The sequence below is a fragment of the Oryctolagus cuniculus genome, chromosome 3, assembly GCF_964237555.1.
Source record: "Oryctolagus cuniculus chromosome 3, mOryCun1.1, whole genome shotgun sequence".
NCBI classification, from domain to species: domain Eukaryota; kingdom Metazoa; phylum Chordata; class Mammalia; order Lagomorpha; family Leporidae; genus Oryctolagus; species Oryctolagus cuniculus.
Genome location: NC_091434.1, coordinates 71,079,378 through 71,093,024, shown reverse-complemented (window position 1 = coordinate 71,093,024; position 13,647 = coordinate 71,079,378). Strand labels below are relative to the sequence as shown.

The 13,647-nt window shown below is 35.0% G+C and overlaps 1 protein-coding gene across 1 annotated transcript in view; it reads left to right on the top strand.

The window, feature by feature from the left end:
• Positions 1 to 13,647, top strand: part of UBR3 (ubiquitin protein ligase E3 component n-recognin 3) — a 221,622-nt gene that overhangs the window by 156,696 nt on the left and 51,279 nt on the right. Inside the window, exons 29-30 of the mRNA XM_051849447.2 lie at positions 777 to 913; positions 8,525 to 8,610. Of these exons, the coding sequence (XP_051705407.1) occupies positions 777 to 913; positions 8,525 to 8,610 (223 nt within the window). The remainder of the gene's footprint in view (positions 1 to 776; positions 914 to 8,524; positions 8,611 to 13,647) is intronic.

Sequence of the window (13,647 nt, the reverse complement as noted above, 5' to 3'; positions counted from 1 at the left end):
GTGAAGACTAATTTTAGAATCTTTGATGTTGTCATTTATAAATTTGATTTTTAAGTGCTTAAAATATGCTTAATGTTTTTAAAAAATGAACTTATGTGAAAGTAATTTTTTTTTAAAAAAAGATTTATTTTATTTATTTGAAAGGCAGATTTACAGAGAAAAAGAGAGAAGGGGGGGGCTGTCTTCCATCATCTGGCTCACTCTCCAGATGACTGCAACAGCTGGGGCTGGGTCATGCTGAAGCCAGGAGCTTCTGCCAGGTCTTTCACGTGGGTGCAGTGACACAAGCACTTGGGCCATCCTCCACTGCTTTACCAGGCACATTAGTGGGGAGCTGGATTGGAAGTGGAGCAGCTGGAACTCAAACCTGTGCCCATAGGGGATGGTGGTGCTGCAGGCAGTGGTTTAACTCACTATGCCACAGTACCGGCATCAAAAGTCAATTTTTTATAAACGTGGTAACCTTGTTCAAAAATATTATTTAATGTTATCTAGTCATAAATTAAGAAGATAATTTATATGATTAATTCATAGTTAGATTACAGTGTTGTCAGTCACATTGTAAAATTAGAATGAGAGACCAGTTTATAAAAGTATTTTTATTAGTTTTATTTTTGTTCATTGACTGTATTTATAGTAGATAGTTGATGGTGCAATCTGTTTGACCTTTTGACTTAAATTTTCTATTATGCCCATATGGCAAATGTTCTAAATTTAGATTAGTATTAAAAAATGAATGTAAACATTATGTATATATTTTCATTTTTTATTTACAGTCAGAAACCAACTTAAGTAAAGAAATGGAATCTGTGATGAAAGACATAAAAAATACTACTCAGAAGAAATATAGAGACTATAGCAAGACCCCAGGCTCACCAGACAATGATTTTCTCTTTATGTACTCTGTTGCTAGGTAGGTATATATGGTATATACTTCTGTTTATTATTAATAGCTTGTCTTATTCAGTGAATTTTGTTTTATTTATTGCCATTTATTTAAAGAACACATTCATGTTTTTAATATTGGTTGAAATTATGGCTAGTATTCCTATTAGTTCCAGAAGAGTTTTTATTTTATGAAATATTTGGGTCAGTGTTATTAAGTACTATAGGACATATTGTAAAAAATGTATTATCAACATTTTGGGGTAAACAGTATCTCAATTTATAAATGAAACTCTGTTAAAAAGCAATAAAACTGAAAACTCAGGCATTGTGATGTGTTAAACACACATTCAATTTATGGGGAAAAAACAATTATAAGAAGTAGAAAAGCTTGTTTTGTTTTAATTTAGTGAAGGATCTCGTAATGTCCTAGAAGACTACAGTTAGTTTAGACAGTCAGACATGGGAAAGGAATCTAGAGATCAGGTGAGTTCTAAGCATCTCTGTAGTAAGTAGGTGGTTCAAGGAAACAGATAGAAGTAAATGTTTCTCATCTTTTGGATTTAGTTTGATGGACTGAGTCTGTAGTCCATATGTAAGCAACAGTTTTAAATAGGAATTTTGAGAACTTAATTGAATGAAAGTGGAAAATCATAAAAGTAGTAAATGGGGAAGAAGTGAGCACAATTTGGATGTGTAAACACATTCTGCCAAAATTGGTATTGTAGACCCCTGGATATCTCTAGAAGCACACTTTGTATTTTGTCCAAGTAGTATTATAGTAGAAGAGAATATAGTCAGTAAGTTTTAGAGATAATGTGAACTTGAATCTGTAGAAGTTAGTGGTAGAACAGGTCTAGAACTTGGATCTTTTGAGTCAAAATTTATTGTTTTTCAATTACTATCCTTCTTCCTCTCCTGTGTTCAGCTTCTGTCAGTCATATTATGTATGTAGTTCATTGTTGCCATCCTTTATGTTCTGCTGTAGAGCAGAAGATAGCAAAAAAGTAAATAAATTATATTTAGCCTTTGGAATCCAGGAAAAAATGGAACCAGACTTAGAAAAATTGCAACAAGTTAAAGCTCAAGATAAGGACCATTAGTCTTTGATCTAAGAATGCAAAAGCTAGAAACAGTTTGATAGAAAAGTATCTAATGGATGAGAAAATGGCTTTATATTCTGCATGTTCTTAGACTGTTGTTTATCCAGAATACTTTTGAGGAAGATACCAGTTAATGTAAGATTTTATTCCTGGAGACTTATCAATGATTGCATACTTGCAATAAAATATACTTTATGTGACAATTAAACTAAATGTGATTTAATTTCATTCAAAGTTCAGGATTTTATAAGACTTCTGTACAATATTGTTATTATAACATTGTAGAAGATTGAATTGAACGTAGAGCTTCAAAAAGTTGGTAAAAAATGGAATTAAAAGATAATATGAATTTTTCCACAAACTTTTTGAAGTCCTTTCATGTTTGCACGTGTGTGTGTGTGTGTGTGTGTATGTGTGTTTACACATTTTTGCAGCTCATGTATTATGCCTTTGATTTTATTAATGTTGACTTTATAAGAAAATCCTGATTGAATGGAAATAATCTATATGTGGAATTTTACTATGGTTTGATAAATAATTTTATTTAAATATAATTTAGTAGAAATTTTAGACCCCTATTTCTTGGTTGAAATATATAATTTATAGAATAAAGCTTGTAATGGTAATGGGAGATGTTTTAGATAACATGCTTTGGTTTTCTGTTTTATAGAGACTCAGGTATAGCTGTCGAATGTTTTGATAAGTGTTATAGGTAGAGAAACAAAAATATGAACTCCCCATCCTTCTCTGATCCCTAATGCAACATGACAGTGATTTTAAAACTGAATGTATATAACACTTAAAAACCTTAATATCTTTGGTTAGAGTTATCCAGGTATTTGCAACATTCTCATAGTTTGGTTGCATCTCCTAAATTTTACTTAATCATTAAAAAGAAAACAGACATAAAACAGATTGACTGAAAAATTGACTGCACATGAATTGAAGGAAAAATATGTGTTGTATACTACTTGATCTGGACCTGATTTTCCCAGAATAAGGAATAAGTTCTTGGCAGTTTTCTTATGCCTAAAATGTAGTGTATTTCATAAATAGTTTTTGAAATACTTATCAAAAGTTGATGTTAAAATATTTAGCAATAATGAAATATTTAACAATGTTTAGTCACAAACTTATTTTGAATGAAATGTAGTGATTCTTAGAGATACGTAATTCATTAGAAATTGAAATTTTGTTTTTGGCATTCATAATTTAAATGGAATATAATCCTAATTTCTCAGAGTTGAATTTCTCCCAGCTGAATAAATAATTTGCTTATTCTTTAGGGAGCTTGGATTTTTTTGTTTATAAACAAAATATTCTCGTAGATAACTGGTCTGGAAAGCTGCTTCCTTCAGTAATTGTTTTAGAGCTCATTTTTGGTAGGATAATACATATCCTTTTACTTTTAATTTTATTTGCATGATGAAGCCTTGGATAATTTTCTGAGAGGAGGAGAGAAGAAATTGTTGAAATATATTTTAAAGATTAAATTAAAAATTAATCAGAACCACTTTATTCAGGCTTTCATGTATTTATAAATTTCTATTCTGTTGCAAATATCAGTCCTTTAGTTGGGTTGTAGAAAGTTAATTTGGGGAAAGAAAGTTTTCTTTATTTAATACCAATTCATTGTTTTATTATTGAAACAATAAATGATATAAGTTGCAGTAATTGATTTTCTCAAGAATTTTTTTGGGCACAGGATACATGTAACCTTGAGGTATTGGTGAGTAGCACTTGGCCTGGATATAGTGAGAAAAATGAAAACAGAAATAAGATAAAACAGGGGTGATTGAGACGAGTGGATAAAGTACTCAAAATAGTGAACACACTTTACTTCATAGATTAGTTAAATTGTAAGTCTAAACTTTGTAAACTAATTATGTTAAAGGTAAAAGTAGTATTGTAGTAAGTAAGAAATAGTATTATGCTAGGTAAGATATAGAGAGATAATGGGAACTTACTACTGCTCAGATAGTAAATTGTGAGTTATTTTTAAAAATAAAAATTTCTTTCCTGAAAAAGTCCTTTATTATTTTTAAACTTTTGGTTCCCTGCTTGGGTTTAGGAGAATAGAAGGGCCAACAGAAGAAAGAGTAAATAGCAGAAGCTAGAGAGTATTTCCTCCTTGTTTATCTGTTGGAGCAAACAGGTTGTCAGTCCCCATGAATTTTTTTTCTAGCACTTTGCTAGGTACCATCATGGATTTAGAAGCTATATATGATTGTTCCCTTCTGTCTAGGAAATCATAACTTGATTGGAGAGACAAAACTAACATAGACAGACTTCCAAATCCATGGGTTCTATATCCATGAATTCAACCAACTATGCATTAAAAATATTCAAAATATGGGGCAAGCATTTGGCCTAATGGTTAAGTCACCATTTGGGATGCCCACATCCCATATTGGGAGTTTCTGGGTTTGCGTCCCCTCTATGCCCCTGATTCCAGCTTCCTTTTCATGCAGACCCTGGAAGGCAGCTAGTAATAGCTCCAGTGATTGGGTCCTTGCCACTCACTTGGGAGACCAGAATTGAATTCCAGGCTCCCAGCTTCTGACTGGTCCACTCCCAGCAATTGCTCAGGAATTTGGGGAGTATACTGGCAGACATGAGCTCTTTTTCTGACTCTTTGCCTTTTAAATAAATAAAATTAATTTTTTTAATTTTAAACAAGAAAAAATTACTTCTGAATGTGTATAGGCATTTTTTCCTTAAACAATACAGCATAACAACTATTTACATTGCATTCGCATTGTATTAGGTGTTATAAGTAACCTAGAAATGATTTAAAGTATACCAGTGGCTATGCATATTTTATGTGCAAATTCTGTGCCTTTTTAGATAATGCACTTGACCATCCTCAGGTTTTGGTATCTACAGAGGGGTCCTGGCACCAATTCCTCCCCATGCCTAGGGACAACTATATACATTCTCTGTATGAAACAGAATATTATTTATTTTTTAAAATATCAAATAGAGAAAATATTGTAGAACTTCAAAAGGGAAGATGAACAAATTGAAATACAATCTGTGTGTAAGTGTTTCTTCCCTCCCTCTGGAAAACTTCTTGAATGAGTCAGAACTTGAGCTGAATCTTATATAATGTCGTTCTTTAGTATGGATGAAGATTTCTTTCTCCACCTCTGAGAAATTGCATACTTGATCAAGCAGTGTAAGTAGTAGGCTCAGGCTTTGAACCCAGATGTTTTTCCAGAGGTCTTGCCTTTTTTACCATACCAATGTGTGTTTGTGTGTGTGTGTGTGTGTGTGTACACATGCACTCGAATGTGTATCCACACATGCGTACACATAGTTGTCCCTTCGTATCTGTAGATGCCCAGATAACTTTATATAAAATGAGGTAATATTGCATATAACCTATGCATATCCTCCTATATGCTTTAAATCATCTTTAGCTTACTTATAACCTAATACAGTACACATCTTATATAAATAATTGTTACACTGTATTGTTTAGTGAATAACGACAAGATAAAAAGGCTGTACATATTCTATACAGGCATAATCTTCTTTTGACTATTTTCTTTAAAAGCATGTTTTATCTATTTTTGTTTAGTTGAAAGGCACAGATAAGAGAGATCTTCCCTCTGCTGGTTCAGTTCCCAGATGCCCACAGTGACTGGGTCTGGGCCAGGCCCAAGTCAGGAGCCAGAACTCAATCAAGGTCTACCATGTGGGTGACAGGAACCAAGTACTTTAGCCATTTCCTGCTTCCTCCTATGGTGTGCAGGTGGTAGGGGATTTGAATTAGGAGCTAAACTGAGATTCAAACCCAGACACTCTACTAGGATTGTGGGGACCCTAAGCAGTATCCTAACTGCTGGGCCAAGCACCTGCCTGAAATATTTTCTTTTTCTTTTTAAGATTTGTTCATTTTATTTGGAAGTCAGAGTTACATAGAGGAAGAGACAGAGAAAGGAAGACTTTCCATCTGCTAATTCACTCCCCAAATGACTGCATTTTCTGAAGCTGGACCAGGCCGAAGCCTGGAGCTAGTAGCTTCATCCAGGTCTCCCATGTGGTGCAAGTGCCAAAGTACTTGGGCCATCTGCTGCTGCTTTCCCAGGCACATTAGCAGGAAGCTGGATAGGAAGAGGAGCAGCCACGACTTGAATGGGTGCTCATATGGGATTCCAGTGCTACAGGCAGCAGTTTAACCTGCTGCACTAATTTTATCTTCAGATACCAAACCTTAAGATATGGAGGATCAACTGTATCATGTATCTTTTTCAAATATTGGCAATAGAAACAGAAGTTTGGGTTGAAGGTGATGTGCAAGGAAGAGTACACTTTGGTAACACAAGCAACTGGAGCATAGTTAAAGAGGTTTTGTGTGGGTATGTATCCAGGTGGCCACTATCACAGGCTTCAAGCAGTCTCTCTCAGCATTATTTTCAAGTGTAAAGACTTTCCCTTCTTTTTTTCTTCCAAACTAATTTGAATGCATTTGTGCTAGAAAATATAGAGAATAGTCTCCTTTTCTGCAAGAACAAAAACCTCAGAAAACTCCCACTTTCAGTTTATTTTTACATCATCCATTCAGGAGGACAGAAACAGGGTACTGTGTTTGATTTTTATTAGTGAAAGACAGGTATGGGACACGTGGCCCGGTTGTGTGTTTATTCTTAGCAAGTCTCTAAGAACCAATTTTGTTGTAAATGAAATAAGATAAAGTTGATGGTTAGAGCCTCTAATATACTGATTTTTAAAATCCTAAATATTTTTCCATATTAGTCCTTTTTTAGATAGTTCTTGTGTTTTAACTTAAAAGGAATGTTGCACAGGAAATCTTCCAATCATAATCTGAAATAATTAATTAGCTCAGTAGTTTTCTTTCAAGTATTCTTCAAAATGAAATTCCTTGCAATGTATTTGTCATCCTTTAAAGCATTATATTTGGTGTTTAAGTAAACAGAATTATTCTGGTATTTTTATTTTAATGAATAGTTTTTAAAATACGGTGAAATAAAAAGTTGACGTTCTGGTTCTGACGTTATTTGTTAGAATTGTTTGTTTCTGGTTAGCTCTCTTAAAAGTACTATCTAGGAAATTCTAGTTTTTGTAAGAGAATATAGCCATTAATTTTTTTCTACAGATTAGGCAACAGAAGATTTGTGAAAACAAAATATATTGATCTCATTTATATTCCCTTGATGAAGGAACACATGCTGGTCTCCGCTCGCTTTCTGTCCACTAATATGAAATCCTTGTCCCTGCTTCCTTGCTGGTAGGTTTTTAGAAGTTCAGTGAGCAATGCAAATCGCCTGAAGGGTGGAAAATTCCCTTGTCACACAGATGCCCTTATCAGCAGCAACCAGATGGAGCTCTGAGCAGGAACATTATCAATGTTAAATTGCTTTCCCCCCTCCTGAGAAGAGAGGATTAAAGCATTCCTTTAGAAATGGGTGGCAAATGTACAGACTTGGGATATTAATATCTTTAACAACTTGCATTTATAAATAAATATATGGAAATATTTCAAAATATTCTGTATTCAAAGTATAAGTGAAACCAGTTTAAAATGTTTTGTTTTAAATAAAAGAGGATAATACTCTTTCTTGAGTAAGCCTGATACTTTGCCTTTTTTTTTTTAAGGGGAGTGAGATACTTTACTATTAGTGTCAAACACATATCTTGCATATAAAGTAGTTAGTTCAGTTTTAGTTGTAGAAAATTCAGGTATATTTAAGTCTATTAATACTGTTGAATTAAAATACAATTTAAATATCACTTTTAAAATATCACATTTTATTATTTTGACATAATTGGTTTTTTTATTGTTTCTGAATAAATCTTTAGACTCTATTAGTTTGATTTTGAAAATGTCATTATACTAATTATTGCCATTCTGTAAGTTAATAATTGCTAAATATTTTGTAAATTTCAGATCTATATGAAAACACTAATGCTGAGCACTGTCAACAGTTACAAATGTATTTTAATAAAACTATAATTTTAGAAGTCCATAAAGAGACTGCTATTAATTATGTGTTGTTCATAGCCACTTTGATATTAGTGATTTTGTTTATTGATTTTCAGATATCATCTAAGCTCCAATGAATGATAATCATTTCTCTCATAGAAAAATTGGTATGCCCTTGTGTTTTTTTTATATGACAGTGGCCACCTACCCATTGGCTGACACTTGGAGTACAAAATATTTCATCAGATTTATATACAGGATTATTAGATATGCTGCAGTTTCTTTTCCTTAAGGCCTAGTTTTTAGTATTTGCCAACAGTTGGAACTTTGCAAGTTATTTCATAATATGTGCAATTTTTTGCAGATATATATATATATGTATACATATATGGACATTTAAGGATGGATGAACTGTTCCCTTTTATTTCCAAATATCAAATAAAATATGATTGCATAAATTGTGCCTTTGCAAATAATAAAGTTGGAGAACTTTATTATTTAGGTTGATCAAACATGTCAATAAAGCAAATTTAAAATTATCTCTTTAGCCTAATGACTAAGATATATTTTAATACTCTTCTTATAGAACCAATTTGGAACTTGAATTGATTCATCGAGGAGGCAATTTGTGTTCAGGTGGTGCAAGCACAGCTGGTAAAAGATCTTGTTTAAGTAAGTATTAAACACTGCTAAATTTCAAAAAAATTCTGATGTCATTTTTGCAGGTGTATATATAGATCTTTTGGTGAATTTTGAAGTTCTATTCATGTTATATAAATATATATCAGTTTTGATAGTGATATATACTTTATCAGGTTAATTTTGTACTAAGAAGAAGCTTTCTATACTATGATTTCTCAGTAAATAAATGTCAGACTAATTGATCATCTTTATATTCATTTATATTCATTCCAAATTTAAACAGTGTAGTATTCTAAGCTATAAAAAATTGTCCTCAAACTTACATTCTTTTAAATTATTTTTATACTGAGTTGACGTAAAATCTTTTTATAAAGGCTGTGTTGCCTACAGATTCCTACTGTATTGTTGCTGTTAATCAATGAAGATATTTTTCCTGTAGTTTGAAGCATGCATTAAAGTTTTAAAATTGTGGATGCTTGCTTTTATTTATAAATATACTAAATGCTACAAGGTTAGCATCAATCTTCAATATTATTTGTAAAGGAATATCAGAGAACTGTAGGTTGAAACTTACAGTAGATTTTTCATGAGCATGGTTTTGATTCTATCACTGTTTTAGTCATTGTTTAGAAAACTAATGTGAATATATGGAGCTATACAATTTAGTGTCAAAATGTAACCAGTTATTGCCCCAAATCACTGGAGATAAAATATTGCACAGTATGATTACTATAAAAAAGTACAGCTTGTTTAAAACACATCATGTATTCTTTTAAAAAGTGAAGGTAAGTACTATAAACAGTAGCAGTTATTAAAAGTTATATACATATTTTTTAACAAAAATATTTATTTTCAATAGGTCTTTTTGTAGTTTTCAATTGATTTCAAAGCAAAGGGGTGACTAAAACCACCTTAACATTTGTAACACATTCAAACATTTGTGAAATTTTAACTGGTATTTTAAAAATTCTTATTAATTGTGTTGTTTTGGATTGCCACTTGATTCTTAGAAATTAGGTTTTGAAAATTATTTTTTAATGAGTAGTATATATTGACCCTTTGTTGTATGGGCTTAAGCCCTATTTATACTCAGTACTGTAGTAGTATGTTTTAAAGGGTAAGTTGTTGATACATAGGAGTTTTAGTTACTCATCTGTTTGCATTAGTAGATACTGTCATTTCAGTTATATAAATTATTCTTTTTTTATGTTTCACGTTGACTGATATCTCAAAAATTGTAGCTGTAGGCTGGTGCTGCGGACCACTTGGCTAATCCTCCACCTGCGGCACCGGCACCCCGGGTTCTAGTCCCGGTCGGGGCGCTGGATTTTGTCCCGGTTGCTCCTTTTCCAGTCCAGCTCTCTGCTATGGCCCAGGAAGGCAGTGGAGGATGGCCCAGGTGCTTGGGCCCTTCACCCACATGGGAGACCTGGAGGAAGCACCAGGCTCCTGGCTTCGGATCAGCGTGGCCTGCCAGCCACAGTGGCCATTTAGGGGGTGAAACAACGGAAGGAAGACCTTTCTTTCTGTCTCTCTCTCTCTCTCTCTCACTGTCTAACTCTGCCTATCAAAAAAAAAAAAATTGTAGCTGTTGAAAGTGTTTAATAAAAGGATTTCAGTTGTATGTTAAAATATATACTTTTTTTCCCCTCTGAGATACTTAAATTTATCCAGTAGTTTGTAAATGTAAAGTTTACCAGAATCCTTAGTAGTAGTGAAATTCTGGTAACAGGCACTTGCATTGCCAGATTCAATTTTAATTTAAATTATTAAATTGATAGTAACTTCTAGACTGTCCTTTAGCAAAAAGATATTGTTATATACCAGTATAGAAATGGTCCTGATAAAGCTTATTCTTAATATAAGTTAACACTCTTTTTACTTTTTGTATGATTTATAATTATTTAACTGCTTAACTGTTATTTATCACAGTTCTAAAAGCAGCTTTATATACCATGTACATAGAATATATGGTACTTGTATGTTGTATAAGATGTCACTGTTTGGCCGGCGCCGTGGCTCACTAGGCTAATCCTCCGCCTGCGGCGCCGTTGCCCTGGGTTCTAGTCCCAGTTGGGGCACCAGATTCTGTCCCAGTTGCTCCTCTTCCAGTCCAGCTCTGGCCCAGGAAGGCAGTGGAGGATGGCCCAAGTGTTTGGGACCTGCACCTGCATGGGAGACCAGGAGGAAGCACCTGGCTCCTGGCTTTGGATCAGTGCAGTGTGCTGACCTTAGCTGCCATTGGGAGGGGTGAACCAACAGAAGGAAGACCTTTCTCTCTGTCTCTCTCACTGTCTAACTCTGCCTTTAAAAAAAAAAAAAAAAAAAAAAAGATGTCACTATTTCACAAGCATATGAACTTAATGATTTATTAGTTATTAAAATCTAATTCAGGCCGGTGCCGCGGCTCACTAGGCTAATCCTCCGCCTAGCGGCACCGGCATACCGGGTTCTAGTCCCGGTTGGGGCGCCGGATTCTGTCCCGGTTGCCCCTCTTCCAGGCCAGCTCTCTGCTGTGGCCAGGGAGTGCAGTGGAGGATGGCCCAAGTGCTTGGGCCCTGCACCCCATGGGAGACCAGGAAAAGCACCTGGCTCCTGGCTCCTGCCATCGGATCAGCGCGGTGCGCCGGCCGCAGCACACCAGCCGCGGCGGCCATTGGAGGGTGAACCAACGGCAAAAGGAAGACCTTTCTCTGTGTCTCTCTCTCTCACTGTCCACTCTGCCTGTCAAAAAAAAAAAAAATCTAATTCAAACATAATTTAAATTGAACACCAAGATTTAAATTGATGGTGTTTCATAAGCTCACAGAGAAAATACTACATTTTTTCATCTTACAGTGGAACTGATTTGTATTAGGAAGCAAAAAAATTCTTTTTCTAGAGAATCCTCATATGTCAGTATTTTCCTTTTCCTACTCATCACTGTCTGTTACTTTCTAAATATTTTGTTTAAATTATGAATGTGTTTATGAGGTAGAGATGGAGACAGACAGATAGATAGTTCACTCCCCAAATGCCTGCAAAGGTCAGGACTGGCTTGGGTCAAAGCTGGGGGCTGGGAGCTGGGAACTCAATACGGATCTCCCACTGGCTGGTATGGACCCAACCAAATGAACCATCACCATTGCTTCTCCGGTTCCTCATTAAGCAGAAAGCTAGAGTCAGGAGCCAGATCTGGGCATGGGATCCAGATATTCTGATGTGGGATGAGGACATCTCTCTCTCTCTCTTTCTCTCTCTCTCTCTCTCTTTTTTTTTTTTTTTTTTTTATAAAGACTTATTTATCTATCTGAAAGGCAGAGTTACAGAGAGGCAGAGGAGGCAGAGAGATCTTTCATCCGTTGGTTCACTCCCCAAATGACTGTAGCAGCCAAAACTGTGCTTATCTGAAGCTAGGAGCCAGGAGCCTCCTCTGGGTCTCCCATGCAGGTGGTGCAGAGGCCCAAGGACTTGGGGCATCCTCTACTGCTCTCCCAGGCCACAGCAGAAAGCTGGATTGGATTTACAATAGCCTGGACTTGAACTGGCACCTACATGGGATGCTGGCCCTACAGGTGGCGGCTTTACCTGCTATGCCACAGCACTGGCCTGGAGGACATCTTAATAACTAGGGTAAATACCTGCCCTAAATATCTCATTTTTAAACATTCTTTTTCCCCCATAATGTCTTTTGGGACAGTGATTGGGAATATATGCTAATAATTAAGCAAATGAAAAAGGTAAATTTTAGTATTTTTTTTTTTAATTTTTTTCCATTTTAAGAACATCATGCTTTTGGAAGACTGTTCCATCATATCTTCTTGATGAAATTAAGGATTCATCTAGTCAGGAAAATTTTTAATAAATTTTATCTGGAAAGCATTGAGTAATGCCTGGTATATAATTATGGACATATGCAAGTTTGCATGCATGTGCACATACAAACATGTGGGATAGGATGAGGGAGAACTCTGTTCTTAATATAACAATGAGGGAGAACTGTGTTCTTAATATAGCAATGAAAGCAGAAAATATTCTGGCCAAATATATACTGTTAAATCATATGAAACCGAATTGTTAATATCTGCTTCAAATGAATTTTTAAGTAGTTGAAATAAAATTACCAATGTCTAATTACAGAAAGTTGTTTTTTTCTTTTTGAAAATTTATTGATTTGATAGAGCATGCATGCATACTTGATCTCCCATCTGCTGGTTTGCTGACCGCATGCCCGCTGTGGGCTCCTGGCTGAAGCCAGAGCCATGAACTCAATCTAGGTCTCCTGTGTGGGTGGCAGGAACACAATTACTTGAGTCATCACCACATTATCCCAGACTCTTCATTAGCAAGAAGCCGGAGTCAGGAGCTAGGGTTAGGTATTGAACCTGTTCCTCTTTGATTGGCCATCGTGCCAAATGGTCCCTCCCCAAAATGAAAGTTTTTCTTTAAATACATGTCTAGGGTACTTCCCACAGTTAAGAAAAAAAGTAAATTAGTCAACATAACATCATAGTGTGGTATTTTAGCAATACCTCACATTTCTAGTTTTAAAGTTTATAAAGTACTTTCACATAAGATATTTAATCTTCAGAATGACCATGTGAAATAGGTGTTATCTCTTTTCCATAGAAAAGGAAATTGAAGTTCAGAGTGGTTGCCTTGCCAAGTCACACAGCTGGAAAATGTCAGAGCTTGCATTTGAACCTAGCTCTTCTGACTCTAAATTCAGTTATGTGAGACATACCTCATTTCTTTCAATGTCCCAAAGGATGCAGAACCCTTTAGACCTATTGTCCATAGGCTTAGTCAAAAACCTCCTACTGTACACTGCTTTCTTGGGATCTTTCCAGTCTCTGCTGTGCTAACCCTCCTGTTTATCTTGTCTATTGTTTTTTGCATTTATTTATTTATTTTTCTTTTTGTCAGCCTTTCACAGTGAATCCTGTTTTTGCTTGGGGCTACCCCTTCAGACATTTTTTCTGAAGTTCTGAGTCCTTTTTCCCTGAATACCAATTCTTTATTCCTCAAGTTTACTGCCTGGTTCCCACACACAGGCTGCTCTTGATTCTGTGAGCTCTAGATTTCCTT